Genomic DNA, 17,658 nt, shown 5'->3' with positions numbered 1-17,658 from the left:
ACATACTGTACATGGCAGCGGCGCTGGGGTTTACGACGGTTTGGGTCGGAAGGGATTGTGCTAGGATAGTGGTGTCCTGCGAGGCGTAGGGGAGTCTGGGCAGCCATGGGGGTGCGGGTGCAGTGTGTGGGTCTGTCCTGGGCATGCTTGGCGATTATTTCACGTGCCAGCTCCCTCACAAACCCCTCAAAGGTCTCGGATACTCCGGTGGTCATGGCGTGCAGGTAGTGGGCGTTCAGGACTGTGATGTCGAGCAAGTGGAAAAAGAGTTTCTTGTACCACTTCATCTTGGTCCTGGCACAGTCAACACTGGAAATCATCGAGTCTGACTGATCCACTTGCCTCATGTTCAGATTATAGTCCAGTACAGACTCGGGTTTCCAGACGTTGCGCCTCCTCTCCCTACGGTGATCCACAGAGTCTGTGCGGTGCATCAGGGGGCTGTGAACAGTTGATAGGAGGCAAACTTCCCTGTTGTGGTTCAACAGGGTGGCAAGGATGTTATTGGCCTGGAAGAAAACCACCTCGTTCTTGTCAAGTTTCCTCCCTATCTTGACCATATGGCGATGGTTTCTCTTGACTGTACCACAGACTCCGGTGTCGTGTTGGTGGAGGAACCTAGCGAGAAGAGGGCTAGTGTACCAGTTGTCCAGGTACAACACATGACCACGATGAAGGTACTCCTCTATCATTGTCTTCACCACGGCCCCAGAGAGTCCTATACTACGATCTTCTGTTATATCTGTCTGTGTGCCCGTGTACAAGACTATGTCTTGCACATAACCAGTCTTACAGTCACACATAACAAAGATCTTGAACCCGAAACGGTGTCTCTTGCTGGGTATGTACTGCCTAAAGGAAATATTGCCTCTCCACAACACAAGACTCTTGTCTATGACGAGGTCTCTGTAAGGATAAAATGAGGAGTGGAACATTTCCTGTAAATGATCAAATACCAGCCTAATTCTCCTCATTTTATCTGTGTTATTTGCATTGGCTAGATCTTCTGCATCAAAAAAGTGGAGGCGGCCGAGAATCTGCTGAAATCTGTTACGACTCATCACCTTTCCAAAGAAAGGTGTGAGGATCATTGGGTCAGTTGTCCAGTAGGCAGGAATTTGGTTTTTCCTTACCACACCCATCAAGAGAACCAGGGCAAAAAATAAGAACATCTCTGAAATTGTAACGGGATAGTCATATTGTTGGGAATGCCTGCTCGTGGTTCCCAAACGTTCACTTTCACGGCGCTGTGTTCGTGAAAATATATTAGTCTGTTCCACTATGCGCCCCACAAACGCCTCCCCAAAGAACAAGTGGAAAAAATCCACCCTAGACGAACCCGCATGCACACCTGGAGCTGTGCAACCAGACTGCCACTCCTCAGTGAAAGGGTGAATGATGGGAGTAAAATTACTCCCATCTTCCCAGTTCCACAAGACACCACCGTCTCCAGCCACGTCCCCATCGTCCCCTTCATCAGGACGGGGAGGTGAGGGTGATGGGGGAGGTTGGGGAGGTGGAGAGCGGCGCCTCTCATGACTCGCACTTCTCTTCCCTCTCCCTTTTCCTTTACCCTTTCCCTTCCCTTTCCTTCCTTTCCCCACATCCTGGGGCTGTGGGGAGGAAGTTTGGGAATATTGTGGGGTGAAAGACGTGCTGGGGAGTGGCTCCACCTCCTCTCCCCTAGGCCTACGTGCACCACGTGCTCATGCTGCCTCCCTCACACCACTTGCCCCTTCACCCCGCACTCCCGCCACACCACTTTCCCTTTCACCCCGCGCTGCCACCACACCACTTTCCCTTTCACCCAGCACTCCCACCACACCACTTTCCACTTCCCCAGACAAAAGACTTTCACCATACCTGATATGTCTTCTCGCCCCACCTTCTGATCCTCGGGGTGATATAATTTCTTTTCCCAACCACGAGGCGATATCACGTCCTAAGCCGCCATCATCCTCATCGTCCTCATCCTCGTCCTCATCAGATTCGGGATGGAGAGATAGCCGTGCATGTGGTTGGGGACCAGGCTGGCCTTCCCTTGCCTTACGGTATGTCACATACCGCTTTTTCCAGGGCGAAGGGACCTCTTCATCACTGCTTGTTATTTCTTCCTCTGGCTGGACGTAATTGTGATCCACCAAATCATCGTCAAGTGGAGAATCACTATCTCCAGTGAAGGCTTCCAGGGTGGATGCAATTTCGTCGTCTGAGAGACCTTTCCGTGCCATGTCTGACCTGGGTCACTGCTAACAGGTGAGTGACCGAGACAAGGGCGAGCGCGGGTCACACGGGGTCTGGGATGCTGCCTGCCTGGCGGCAAGTAGGGGAGGCTTGGGTACATGGGCGAATCGAAAATCTCGCGCGAATTGTGAAAATTGTGGAAATTATGAACCTTGCAATTGCAGGACGTTGAAGTACGTCAACGGGATTGGCAGTGACATAACGTGAGGACGTGGAAGTACATCGATGGGACGTCGCGGGTTAAAAACACTCTCTCATTCCTTCCAAACTTTTCCATGCACACCTCCACATTTGTCCAGAACTCTTCTCTCACTCTGCTTGCACAATTTTGCGTTGGCGCATGCACACACATAATCACCCACATTTGTATTCCAACTTTCAGTCTTATCCACACAAGCCTTGACTCAATTGATCCATACTCTCTTACGTTCTTCTTCCATCTTTTACTCACAACAATACACACTCCTTCTATTGCCCTCTCATTCTCACCTACTTCTGCACATATACCCCATCCATACTCCCATTCTCTCACATTCTCTCCTCTCCATTTAGTTTCAGTTACTCCACATACATCCACTTTCGCACCCTCAAGCACCTAGACAATCTCTCTCTCTTTCACCTCATCATTCACACTCCTTACATTCCATGTTGCGATCTGCACCATGTCCATTGTTTGGTCCTTGGTCGTCATCTTTTGGTCAGTCCTTGTCCGAGGCTTCTTGTTTGTCTTTTTAGTTAACTGTTTTCCTAGGAGGGGCACTAACCCTCCACCAACCCTTTTAGTCACCTCGTACGACAAACAGGGATACTGGGGGAGTATTCTTGAAAAACCTCCTACCCCCAGGGGGGGTAATGCACTTCGTAATGCACTGCACGGGAAGAAACTACACATCAAATTTTATTATCATCGGACTCAGTATGACCATCATTTATCATTACCGGTACTTCTATTATTATTATTATTATTATTATTATTATTATTATTATTATAACATTAGTAGTAGCCGCAGTGGTATCATTATTATTTTCATTATTATTGTTGTTGATATTATTATCGTCATCTTTGCCGTTTTGTCTTAATAGTAGTAACTCACCAATCATAGTGACAGCTGATATTTGACCTCCCAGCAGCGACAGGGCCACAGGCACGGGTGCCATATTCTTTCCACCTAGGAAGTATTCATTAGTGGACGTTCTGCTGTAGCCGCGCCTGACACCCGTATATATTCCAATGCCAATGGACAGTGCAAGCATCACTCCAAACACAGAGATGTCCAGGGCCCACAGGTGACCAACAACCGTGCCTTGCTCACCAACCTCCATCACGCCCTTGTTCCCTTGCCCTGTTGAGGATTGTATGTGATGATTCATTTCTCATTAGCTTTTTCCTACTTACAGACAGTTTTATTCACTGTAAAAATGGCTTTTTGCATCGAAGAGGTTGTAGGTAATATGTAAATATCCCAGTCTGAAAAGTATTAGACACCATTTCTACTGAATAGATTATTGAAGGCAATAGTTAACCCTTAAGTTTGAAAGGTCTCTACTATGGTGACAAGCCACTGAAATGTGAAAATAATACAGTACACGTTAATTAACAGTTTCCGTGTACGGGTACGTCCCTTTGGGTAGAGGGCCCTGAGCTTACCAATGGTGCCTGTTATTTCCTATCATCCTGATGCATCACTTCTTTGTTAAAAGTTGTGTGTTGTTTTCACGTGGGGTTAATAGACTTTCTAGCAGTTCTTTGTTAGTGATGGATCTTGCTGCATATACACTGGTATTCTCACGTGCTTTTTATAGCTTTTTCTGTGTTTACAAAGTTTGTAAAAATATCATAGACAACAATAAACATGGATTACACCAAAATTTTGCATACATGATGCTTTCATTATGGATCAACTTTTCTTTGGTTGTACAATTCAAAATTCACAAGCTGGAGTTTTCGACCCGGTCTAATACACACACACACACACACACACACACACACACACACACACACATATATATATATATATATATATATATATATATATATATATAAACTTTTCTTTGGTTGTACAATTCAAAATTCACAAGCTGGAGTTTTCGACCCGGTCTAACACACACACACACACACACACACACACACACATATATATATATATATATATATATATATATATATATATATATATATATATATATATATATATATATATTAGGGTGGTCCTAATTTTCGATCTTGCGAATTATTAGGACGATACCCCCTGAAATCCTTCCATAGAACACGAAAACATGTCATGCAAAATATTTTTCAAAAATGTTTATATTTAGAGGTCGCTCATCGGCCTTTTATGTTATTACGTATCGCCACATTCAGCTTGTCCCATATAGTTGTCACATAAATGTCTTTCACACAATTTTTGTGTCTTGAAACTACTCAGTTTTGCATTGTACAAAGATTTAAATTCATAGCACCTAGGCAGATCACAGCTGCCTACTGTGAACCGGGCGTGGCAGTTAGATAATTGTCGTTAGACCTCATGACTTGGTTATGCTCCTGATATTCGTGGTGACGATAATTTACTTGATTTCAATGATAATTTGGTATATAACAATGATAATTTGGTATATAACAGTGTTTCACTTACTTTTTAAGTACATAGAGATGTCACTGTTGTGTACTGATAGCATACAGTGACAATCTAATTGCACCCTTTAATTGTATGCTTTCTGCTTTTACATGCAATCTTACATAATTATTGATAACTGGATGAACTGTGTTGATTCTGGACGAATATGGCTTCGACGAGTGAGAGGACTGATGCTAAAGCAAGGAACCTGTCTAGGACTCGGTTTGATGTCTACTTGCTCAACAAGTTGGAAGATGATATCAAAGGATCCAAACTGTCTTCAAACCGCCAAGCCCTAGGTTATTTTGCACCTCCAACTGAAGCAGAACAAGACCATTAAAACAGCAGTGACAGCTACAGTTGAAAAAGTGGAACAGTTCTGGGAGCGTGCCCGTATTCCAGTTCGACAAATATGCAATTCCAAGAAAAAATTCGAGAAGATTTTGCCTCAATGGCAATCTCTTAAGAAAAACAAGGGCAGGACAGCACCAGCACAAGTCCAGGGTGAGCAATCATTTAAAGATATTTTGGATGACCTTTTCGATATTGCACATGCTGACGCCCTGAAACTGATCATAGAAGAGGACAAGCAGTTTCTCATCAGTCAATGTATGAAAAGTTGGCCAGGGACAATGGCAGGAATCAACAAGACCCTATTTATCAAAGAAGCAAATAAGCGCCACCGTGAGTATATGGAGCTCAAACGAAGAGAAAAGACCGCCACTGCACATGCGCAGGCTCAAGAAATCTCTGAATCTGAGAGCGGCAGCAGCAGTACTCTGTCATCTGGGGATGAGTCCAGTGGGAACTGCATGACTCCTGTAAATGAAGAATTAAATGTAAGTCTTCCTTCACAGTCCAAACGTGGTTGGAAAGTTGTCCTGAGTCAAAATTTGTCGGCCACTCTGGATCGATATCAACTGTCTGATCTCTCTGCTCTGATGATTCTCGTAGAAACAGCAAAAGCTTTGGGTGATGATCTCAGTTAATTTATTCTGAACTGCAGCAGCATCAGGCAACAGCGACAGAAATGGCGCAAAGAGACGGCGATGAGCATAATGAATGAGTTCGCTCCGGATGAAGTAATCGTTGTACACTGGGATGGAACGATTCTTCCAGACCTCACCAACAATGAAAAAGTGGACCGACTTCCGATCATCATCTCGTCAAGTGGTAATTATCAGCTATTAGAAGTTCCAAAATTAGAATTAGGGACTGGTTTGCTGCAAGCACAAGCCATGGTCAGAGCACTGAAGCAGTGGGGAGTTGCAGAAAGGCTCCAAGGCATCTGCTTCGACATGACAAGCGCAAACACGGGTCGCCACAAAGGAGCATGCATTATGGTGGAACAGCTACTGGACAAGGAACTCTTGTACCTCTCCTGCCGGCATCACATCTTAGAACTACTTGCAGGAACTGCTTTCAAGGCAGCCATGCATGTTCCACCAGCACCAGAAGTACTACTTTTCAAGCGATTTCAAACTTTTTGGAGTTCAATTGACCAGGAGCACTTCCAAGACACATCATCTGAAGAAGTGGTTGCAGCTCAATACATCAAGGAGGAGGTCCTGACCTTTGTTTTCACTACACTTCTGCACAAGCAGCCTCGAGATGATTGCGGTGAGCTACTCGAGCTGACTGCCATCTTTCTCGGCTCGTCACCACCACGAGGTACTCGTTTCCATAAGCCCAGCGCGATGCATCAGGCACTATGGATGTCAAAGGTAGTCTATACATTCAAAGTGTGGATCTTTCATTCACAGTTTCCCTTGACCATCAGTGAAGACCGTGGTCTCCGTGACCTGTATGTATTTTACACACACTACTACGTCAAGACCTGGATAACAGCACCACTCAAAGTGAGCGCTCCACAGAATGACCATCATCTGTTGCAGGCCCTAGTCGACTATGCCACCATCAACAATGAGATTTCCAGAGTAACAACACAGAAAATTGCCTCTCATCTGTGGTACTTGAATGAAGAGCTGGTGGGTCTTGCACTGTTTGATAACGTCAGTCAAGAAGTCAAGAAACAGATGGTGCAAGCTATGAATTTCAATGATGGTATCAAGGATCCTCCCAAGCAATTGACCATTGCAATTGGTGATGTTCGAGGAAAGACTGTCGCTGATTTCGCCACGAAGCAGACAAAGAAACTCTTCAAAAGACTGAATATCGATGATGACTTTTTGAAGTTACCTGTTGACCAATGGTATGAAGATCGTACATACGGAAAGGCACTGGCATGTTTGCAAAAAACTCGCAGTAACCACTGATCACATTGAACGTGCAGTTGCACTTATCGAGGCCTTCTCCAGTCGCCTAATGAAGGATGAAGAGAAGCTGCAATACATCCTACAAGTTGTGGCCGACCACAGAGGCAGAGTTCCTCATGGAGTTAAGCGACGCCTGCAGCAATGCATGGTCAGTGATTTGGTTGGTGACATATTGGTTATTTAACAATGCAGAAGTGACTTTATTGACAGTCGTTTACTGGTATTACAATTAAGTGTTCATCAAAAATCTACGAATATAACTTGCTTTGAAGCAATTCAGATTAGTTAATAAATATATCTACCTTTTTCCAAAATTAACCGTTTGTGACCTTCTATGAGCTGATATCGTATCAGAAAAATTCATAAATGTAAGAAAATTTCAGATACAAAATCCTCTGAATATACACGGTTTGACTCTTATTCAATGATATTCAAGGGCAATGAGCAACCTCTAAAAATCATTTGTTGTCAAAAATATTTCGCATACAATATTTTTAACCTATTTAGAATGTTTTGAATGGATATGGCATTTGAATTTTTGAAATCGAATTTTGGCCCTACTGTTTAAGGACCACTATAATATATATATATATATATATATATATATATATATATATATATATATATATATATTGTATGTGTATCAAAATTTCCTTGTTTCTGCCATTAACACGGACCTGAAGTTAATTCTACAAATATAATGCCCTACTGTATAAGGACCACCCTAATATATATATATATATATATATATATATATATATATATATATATATATATAGTATAGTATAGTATATATACTGTATGTTTATCATAATATCCTTGTTTTTCCCATTAACACGGATCTGAAGTTAATTCTACAAATGTAATACTAATACAGTAATCCCTCAATTATCCGATGTAATAGAGCCAAAGGCATATCTGGATAGTGGATCTGTCTGGATAATGGACTTCTCTTCTGGTCCTCCCTTCGTACATACCTTGACTTTGAAAGCCATTGTGAAAAGCTACTACAGTACATCGTACAGCACTTATTCCTCATGTTTTACTCAACCCTGGTCAAGTAGACCTATAAACCACAGCCAAGCACTGGACTAGTTGACGGTCATGTACAAGTTACTTAAAGTAATTAAATGGTCACTCGTAATTATCAGAATATCATTTTTTTTTCTCTCTTACCGATTTGATATTTATGAATAGATAGTCAATCAAAGTTGGAAATTATCTTACTTCATGGAAAACATGCACCCTCATTGTAACGTCACAACTCAGGGCCACGGCTGATCGTCACTCACACCAATGTCTGGGAATGATACTACAGCTTAAGTATGATTTATATAATATCCACCCATTATTATCATGCTAGGTATATAAGACTTAGTGTGACAGCTCCCTTAAAGATGAAGCATGCTGTGCTTGTACTTTAGGTAAGTTTCGTTGCTTTTAAAGAGACTAGTAATGACGGCGAACCTTGCAACAACCAGGAGACTGTAGGACAACTCTGTAGCACCGAAATTAAGAATTGATAAAGTCGTAATGACGTGATTTATGAAATGAATCAGTATAAATATTGCTAGGTCCTGACTCTAGGTGCATATAGACCTGAAATTGGGTAGTTATACATGGGGAAGATGTCACAGAGAGAGAAATATTTCAATGTTTTTTTATCCTAAATAGACTTGACCATGGACAGCCAGACCTCTGTGGAGTATTTAGTTATTGATTTCTTGGTCTTATGTACTGATGATGTTTGAACATCTTTTTAGTAACAGCCAGTCTAATCTAGAGAAAAAGATTTTTCACATCCCTACCAATGGCTTAAGCCAAAGTTAGGGTTGATTTTGCCTGAAAGGTGATGTTAGATTAGGTTAACCCGCAGTGTCCTGGGAAATTTTTCAACAATGACCCCAACACCAATCCAGGCAGACTTGAATTTTTTATTTTTTAATTATTTATTTATTTTTTTTGGCTAAAACCTCCGATTTTTATGAGAAACATCGAAAATTCAGAGAGAAAGTGCTTAGCTGAGCTTAGAAATGCCAGTCCAGATGAGAGTACCCTCACCTTGATACTGTGTTCTCTCGGTCCAGGCTCCAGAGATGACGTTTTCTGTGGGAGGGGTAACTATTCCAAACCACTCATAATAGGTAAATATTTTTTATTTGGTATTAATTTATATGTAGTACAAGAGTATATTGGTTTCCACACAATAATGTAGGTGATATATGCATCGTTCACTCAAGTAAAACATCAACATACGGCACCTTCCTTACGACGTTACTGCCTCATGACTTCTGCTTGTTTCTTCCTCTGGATTGTTTCTTCCTTTGTCCTCCACCTCGGGAATCATTTTCGCCTTGAATTTCATCGAAGAGACCGTGGCGTGACATGTCTTTACTGGCTAGGTCACTGCTAACAGATGAGTTGCCAAGAAAATGGTGTGCGGGGGGGGAGGAGGTGTCAGGTGGGGCCAGGTAGTATCACTGCCTGACAGCGGGTAGAAGAGATGCTCCCACATATGCCTACCAAAAATCACCCACGAAACTTGAAAAATGTGCAAATGACGGACCTCTCAATTGCAAAACGTATGGATATATCATCGGGTGTCACTGTGATAAAACATGGTGACGTATCCATACGTCAAGGGGACGCCTTAGGTTAGGCTGTATATATTGGGCTATTATAATTTTTATCACCATGTAGGTTCGTACACACCTAATTATCTGAAATCCAGGCAAAAATTTGTGTTCAATTTGACTGTTAATAAAAATTCAGGATTCACAACAAAAATTTGGTGACGATAGCAGAAGTGTTTCATCTCTAGCTTGACAACTGGCCTTGACAGACTTCTGTTTTGTACATATATCGATTTGCAGTGCAGATACATCTATTTGTGCTTTAAGTCAATATTTATGCAAAATGGAAGTCTGTCAATGGGTGTTGATGATCTGAAGTTGAATTATCAGCTATCTTTAGCACATTTTAGCTCTGAAACCTGTGTCTTTATTTATAGTTATATTAAGCACAGATTTCATACTGGATTTCAGTTAATTAGTTGTGCATGAACCTGGCCATAATGAAGCCAAACCTGTCTAATCAGCAGAACCACAATCACACAACTTAGCTGGGGATCACAGTCTTGTTTTCTATCTGGGTTTGGCAAGTTTCTGGCGTCACAGCCACTCGAGGCTCGCGCTGCCATCAAACTCTATTTGTGGAACTTTGAAGGCTTATATATCCATATTTTTACTCTGGTTTGTCAAATAAACTTTATCATAGGATAATTCAGCAACATTTTTCACACAAATAAATAGTTTACTTTTTAAAAAATCGACCATCAACCAGTCCAATACAATAGTCAAGCAGACAAGCAATCACCACTGCAGTGCCATATTCTGCAGTAACATGAGAAAGCATGGAAAAGAAAAAATGGTCCTGCTGCATGAAAATGTTCACTCGGCAATAATTTCCACCCGGACGAATGCATTTTCTCCCCATAAAATGGAAAAATGTATGAATAATGATTTCGAAGAGCCAGATCACAGCGTCTGGATAACAGATTGTTCGGATAATGGATGTCTGGATAATGGAGGGATTATTGTACTTCAACTTCTAGCCATTAACAATTCACACCTAAAATCAACTAAAACATAATATGTCATTAAACTAGTATTCGTCAAACAAGCATTAAAAGTCATATTGTAATGACCTCAAAAACTAATTTATTTTACCCCCAGTGATATTATAATCGTACTAATTTTCCTAGATGAAAGAACTATTGTAATAATTGTGCCAAGTAAAATCGACTACTTACACAGTGATTACACCCATTATCTTAACTCCTCCGTGGCCGAAGGCCTGGAATTTTCCGTGCACACCAGGGCGATGCCGGGGCCATTTTTTGAAGGTTCGAAAAATGATTCTTTTTTCCTTGCCATATTGAAGAGAAAGTTCAGATGCACCAAACAATGCAAATCCCAGCTTCCTAGACGCATTCTGTGGCTTGCAATGGAGCGCGGAAGTGGCAGAAATATTGGCAACCAATATCCGCCGCCCAGGGGTGCTGCCGCAACGCAACTAGGCAGGTGTTGTTATTTTTTGATTTACCTCCCAAAACAATGCGAATGGTGCTGAAATGTTTCGCATATATGAGATATGATGATACGGAATTATTTCAGTACATAGTATGTTAGGAATGGCTAGAAAAAAAAAATATGAATACATTTTAACCTTTTTGATATAAATTATATTTATGGTAGTTTCGGGTTATTTTTTACGTTATCGTTGTGCCCATGCTTGGAAAAGGGAGCGAAAGGGTTGAATTTTCAGTCCTAAATGAGAAAATTGCACATCCTCGGAGGCTAGTCTCTGCCACGGGAGAACAACCTGGAGGGTCAGATCCGATTAGCAATACGAAAGTTGAGTCGCAACTTCGAGCTCCCACACCACGAGCATAGCTAAAAATAGAATCGTAATGCAGTTTCAGAACTAAGAATTAGTCTAATTATTACGAATACAGAGACAAACAGAAATAAATACGTTTACAGGCGGGGGAACACGTATTTTCCATAATAACATGTTCATCTTTCTCTATCATTTTACGTTCTTTATCATTTTACTTTGTTATTTTCACAATATATATTGCTGTCTCGTAAACAGGGCGGTTGTGTGTACATTGCAAGGGAGGAAAAAGATCGTATTTTCTGTCTGGGTCGAGATAATGGGTGTAACTATGTGTTTTTAGGCATGTCCACGAGCGAAAAAAAACGTATATCCACTCGTCACGACAGCAGGTGGTGAACTGACAGATGATATGTGAGAGAGTGAAGTCAAGGTCAGTCTCATGTCCCAGATTTTCGTTCACTTCCCAAAAGTTTTCAGTTTTTTACAAGTTGCACTGCATCTAATGATCCAAACCATTACAGCAAACCTGAGCAAAACAGGTAAAGATACCAAGACAAAAATGTATTTTTCACTTATTATCACGTCTTTTTTGTTTATGCCTGTATTACTTCATAATCGTAAACAGGTGGTTGTGTGTGTTTTGCAAGAGAGGACAAAAATTATATGTTCTGCCTGGGTCAAGATAAAGGGTGTAGTTGTGCTTGTTTAGGCATGGCAAGGAGCGAAAACATCGAAAATCTACTCATCACATCAGCAGGCTCTGAACTGTTTGATGGGGTGTATAGGAGTGTAGTGTAGGTCAGGGTGAAGACGTTCAGAAAGTTCATTCACTTCCCAACGATTTTTGCCATTTTTTACAGGCCACGTTCAAATGACGCCTGTGGCCATTTATCGGCTAAACGTCATATGATGCCGGCGGCCACAGAGAGGTTAACCCCTACATTGGGGGGTTGTTTTTGCGCTTGTTGCGCATCCCGTGAGGATATTTGCGCTCTGAGTGACTTTATAAAAATATTTGCCAAAAATCAGTTATTAGTCCTAGAATACTAAAATCACATATGCCTATGGCACATACCTTCAGCTTTCCCCTGAGATGTTTGTTGAGCCTTCGTCATCTACCGTAGGACTTGTGGAGACTTCTGAAGTTGGGTAACGAAGTCTCCACTTTACACTTCCCGATACCCCGTAATATGATTACCACTGCCTGATATTATAACTACAAACACTATTCTATGAATTTCAAGTAGTTTGGAATCCATATTCCAAAAAACAAACACTGTGAAAGCAATGTAAATTACGAGCGCATACGAGCTTTCCTCCTGTGCTGGTTCCCCGATGGTATTCTGAGGCGGAGCTGTCATTTATTAATTATAAACACTCTCACACTTTATATTCCTAGTACTTTATTACACTTATTTATATATACAATATTTATATATAAGTTTCTTTCAGTACTAGTAGTTTATTTGCAGTCCAGGCATTCACTTTCTTGTCCTGTATACTAGCATAGAGAGCAAATATGTCACTTTCACTTTCGTTACTCCCAGTATTCATACATGCTAGAGTGAAACTTTCACTTTCATTACTCCTAGTATACAGGTATATACTTCTATTCTTATATTACTACTCATTTACATTTCTATTTGGTTGCCAAGAGTAGGGCTAGAAGAGAGGTATACAGGGCAAAGTCTGAGTCACTGAGACTTTTATGTGATAACCTAAATCATGGGGAAAGGAAAAATATGATATTTAGGGTGGCAGGTCAGGTGAAGAGGGATAATCGGGATATTATAGGTGAGCAGTGTGTGAAGAATGATGAAGGAAGGGTAGTGGTGAACAGTGAGGATATTAAAGATGCATGGAGAGAGCATTATACCCGGTTGTTGAATGAGGAGTTTGACTGGGACAGAGAAGGTTTGGAGCCAGCAGATCCAGTGTCTGGCCCTCGGCCTTTGATTGATGCTGCTACTGTGAGTGACGCAATAGGCAGGATGAAGGTGGGGAAGGCAGCAGGTGTGTCTGGGTTGACTGCCGAAATGTTGAAGGCCTCAGGCGATATAGGGGTGAGATTAGTCACTGACCTGATAAATAGGATTATTTATGAGTGTGTTGTCCCAGATGATTGGCTGAAGAGTGTAATTGTAAATGTGTATAAAGGGAAGGGTGATGCCCTTGGAAAGAGGAAATTATAGAGGTATAAAGCTTTTAGATCAGATAATGAAGGTAATGGAGAGAGTTTTAGAAGGTATAATTAGAGAAAGAGTGAATACTGATGAGATGCAGTTTGGGTTTATGCCAGGTAGGGGGACCACTGATGCCATATTCATTGTTCAACAGCTTCAGGAAAAATATATTGGTAGGAGAAAGGATCTTTATTTTGTTTTTGTTGATTTGGAAAAGGCCTTTGACAGAGTCCCTAGAGAGGTGGTGAAGTGGGCAATGAGAAAGCTTGGCTTGGAGGAGTGGCTGGTTAGGGTGGTTGTGGCTATGTATGTGGGTGTTCACACCCAGGTAAGAGTGAATGGAAATTTGAGTGATGGGTTTTCTGTGAATGTTGGTGTGCATCAGGGGTCGGTTTTGAGTCTCATGTTGTTTATCATGGTACCTGAAGCCCTTTCACGTGACTTTAGAAACGGACTCCCATGGGAGTTGTTGTATGCTGATGATTTGGTGTTGATTGCAGAGAACGAAAGGGAGGCGGAGGAAAGGTTTAGGAAGTGGAGAGATGGTATGGGACACAAGAGCTTAATGGTTCATTCATTCATTCATTCATTGCCAGGCGCCATGTATCCCAAACGGGGTGACCAACGGCTTAGAGTTAATTGTTTTACAGGGAGGGGCACTAATTCTCCACCAACCCCACTTGACACGTAGGGATGCCAACAGCATCTGGTGTTCCCAGGCGGTCACCCATCCAAGTACTAACCAGACCCAACGTTGCTTAACTTCGCTGATCAGACGGGAAGCGGTGTACTCAACGTGGTATGGCCGCTGGTGCAGTGGTAACATTCCCGCTTGCCAACTGGTGGACAGGAGTTCGCGCCTCGCTCAGGTTGCGAAAAGTTTCACTTACGAAGTGGGTGGTTACTGTCCCCCTTGAGCAAGGGGATGGGTGTGTGCTAGTGTGAAGGTCACAGCCTTGCCCTTAGATCGGACTATATGAGCTTAATGGTAAATGCCAATAAAACAAAAGTGATGATATCTAGGATTGGTGGTGGTACTGTCAAAGATGAGGGAGAGTGGCCATGTGCAGTTTGTCACAAGGGCGTGGGAAGTAATTCCATATTGTGTGGTGTTTGTTATGAATGGGTGCATAAGAGATGTAGTGGTATCAGAGGTAGACTGCGAGATAATGCTGAATTTATGTGTATGGCGTGTCAGGGAGAGCAGGTGGAGATTGTCAGACGTGAAAGAATTGAACTTGCTGGCGAATCTCTTGAGTGTGTGGAAGAGTTTTGTTATTTGGGAGACATGTTGTGTGCTCGAGGTGGGGCTGGAGCTACCTCTGTGGCTAGGGTGAGAAGTGGTTGGAAGAAGTTCAGGGAGCTCTTGCCTCTCCTGACATTGAGAGGACTCTCCCTACTTGCTAAGGGGTCTTTGTATGCAGCATGTGTTAGGAGTGTAATGCTGTATGGTAGTGAGACCTGGGCAGTGAAGGAGGATGATATTTGCTGACTCAGATGTACAGAAATGACAATGATTAGGTGGATGTGTAGTGCGTCCCTGCGTCCAAGGTCTGGGAGGGCTGGGTTCACAATGGAAGAGTTGAGAGGTAGGATGGGACTGGAGTGTATTGGTGTTGTGATGAGGAGAGGTAGATTGAGATGGTTTGGACATGTGGAGAGGATGGGGAATGATAATTGGGTGAGGAAGGTGAGAAGTGTTAATATTAGGGGTGGGGTTACGAGGGGTAGACCGAGAAAGACATGGGACGAGGTCATTAATTGTGACCTCAGGGTTAAGGGACTGAACAGGGAGGCTGCAATTGATCGTGCAGCATGGAAAGCCGCCATTAGGTGATCAATGCCGATGCATGCAAGCATGTTGGAGCCTTTAAAAGTGAAACAATTCTCTATTTTATTTATATCCATTTTATTTACACTATATTATGCACTGTCACTTGCAGTAACTTATAAAACTATTTTTCACTGTTCAGTTATATTTACATTCATTGCTTTCACTTGCTGTTTACACATTATTTACACATTTACATTTCCACTTGCACTGTTTTAGAGTCACCAGAAAGATCGTAGTCACTGTCCATCATTTTCATTGATAAATTAGCCAGTTCACGTTCCACAGCAGTCACTTAGCCCTTTACCCTTTTCCACATGAGGTTTTGTAAGGGTAGAGGTCACAGGGCCCTTTGCATGGGGCTAAAAAGCGGCGGAATTTGACAGGCGCGAATCCGACGTGGTTTCACCTTGAAAGACGACAGTAAACTGAATGTTGTGGCCTAGGGGCAGTGAAGGGCTGCCAATATCAGCGTGGTGGCAGCTGCTAATATATACGCTATGAAATGATTGGCAGGAAATCTAGACAATACATAATAAATTAGGTAGTTCCAGGTGAATGTAAATATCATTTAAGCTTCTCTCTTCCTTTCTTCTATATATTTTTATTATGAGAACAGGTCATACGGCATATTTCAAGGGGAAATAAACAGGGAAAATTAGCGAACGAGTGTACATGAGGTTTTGTCAGGTGATAATTAGCCCATTCCAGATGTATGGCAGTATCAGTTACCTTTTCTCTTTCTTTTATATATTATTTTGTATAAGAATAGGGCAAAGGGCACATTTCAATGGATACAATGAACGGAAAAATCCGTCCAGGATTTGTGTAGCACAGCACAACTGGTCAGGCGGGAGGAGAGGGTAATGGAGGAGAGGTAAGGAGGGGGGGAGTCAAGGACAGGAGAAAAATGGCTAAATTGTCAACAGTGGATGGGAGTACAGGTGACATTAGCAGAACTGAGTATAGCTGGACACTGGTAGTACTGATAGATGATACAAGCCACCACTTGAAAGCCCAGGCAAATTCAAAATAACACTGAATCATAAAAGTGATGCCCCACAGTATGATCCCTTGCTCCCGAGCATCACAAAAGTGATGCCCTGTGGTTAAGGGGTTAACGTAATTCTTTGTAGTCACTAATAATGGCAGGTTTTATCAGTTTAAATTAGTCATTAGCATACTTTACTGCTTTAAGTGTGGATCGCAAATTCATGCTTTGAATCCTGGCTCAACGGTTTCCTTAAGTCACTCACAAATTCAAACTTACATAACATATCTGTCTTGGCATCAGAAGCCAGAGCCACTCACTGACCAGTTACTGACATCTCACCCATCCACACTCCATACCAATGAGTACTAGACATGTTCACCAGTACCAACTCAAACGTACACTTGCGCATACTAATTTCTGCCCAGGGGTTACTCCTTCCTTCCTCCCCTATACACCGGACAGAGTGGAGGGGGAGATCAGGACCAGGTCTGCCCCTGCTCCCCTTGATCCCCCAACTCCACTCCCTTTATCCTCCAGCTGCCAGTTAGTGTTTAACCACAAATTTTCTCATGTCCTGTAAATCATGGCAAAACTATTGTCACACATGCTGTCAACAGCCAAGATTTGGATGGTATTTAACAATAAATTAATGTTTTGTTGCAGCCATAAATTGAGGCCAAAATTCAATAACAGTATAATCCACATTCTCTTGTTCAAGTTGATTCTGGACCCAGATTCACTGATGGTTGCATGGTCTTGGCGCCTCCCTTATCAGCCGTGCCGTTCCCTTTTGGTGTTACACCTGGCATGCACAAACTGTGTTGACCGCCGTTATGTGGCATAGAGACTCCGTTTTGCTAAGGGACCCCGAGACCACCTTTACAGGATTGTGATTTGGAATTAGCAGCATATAATATCGATTACATGACCCCTGACGAAAACAGTGGTGCGTTATCTGCAACTTGAAAGGTATTTACTTACACGCAGTATGCACGCAGCTATGTACATCCCTACATGCTCACCTGTATATGTACAGTCGTCAGCATAAATTTGCTGCAAGTCCACTCGTTTGATGTTCGTCCTTATGGTTGGCAACAGTGTATGGGGAGTAGTT

General features: G+C 42.3%; 1 protein-coding gene and 1 non-coding gene across 2 annotated transcripts in view; both read right to left on the bottom strand.

Moving 5' to 3' along the window:
* Positions 1–3,567, bottom strand: part of LOC145396144 (sodium-dependent multivitamin transporter-like) — a 93,251-nt gene extending 89,684 nt beyond the window's left edge. Inside the window, exon 1 of the mRNA XM_080269587.1 lies at positions 3,339–3,567. Coding sequence (XP_080125713.1) covers positions 3,339–3,567 — 229 coding nt within the window. The remainder of the gene's footprint in view (positions 1–3,338) is intronic.
* Positions 3,568–14,413: 10,846 nt separating this feature from the next.
* On the bottom strand, positions 14,414–14,532 carry LOC145396253 (5S ribosomal RNA). Its single transcript, XR_013896746.1, has one exon. It is a non-coding gene; the product is annotated as a 5S ribosomal RNA (ribosomal RNA).
* Between the last annotated feature and the right edge of the window lie 3,126 nt (positions 14,533–17,658).

Source organism: Coenobita brevimanus, chromosome 35 (assembly GCF_032717465.1).
Source record: "Coenobita brevimanus isolate Jiangsu-jjx chromosome 35, ASM3271746v2, whole genome shotgun sequence".
In the NCBI taxonomy this organism is placed as follows: Eukaryota; Metazoa; Arthropoda; class Malacostraca; order Decapoda; family Coenobitidae; genus Coenobita; species Coenobita brevimanus.
Note: the sequence above shows the minus strand (reverse complement) of the source record. Positions and strands in the feature narration are given on the sequence as shown.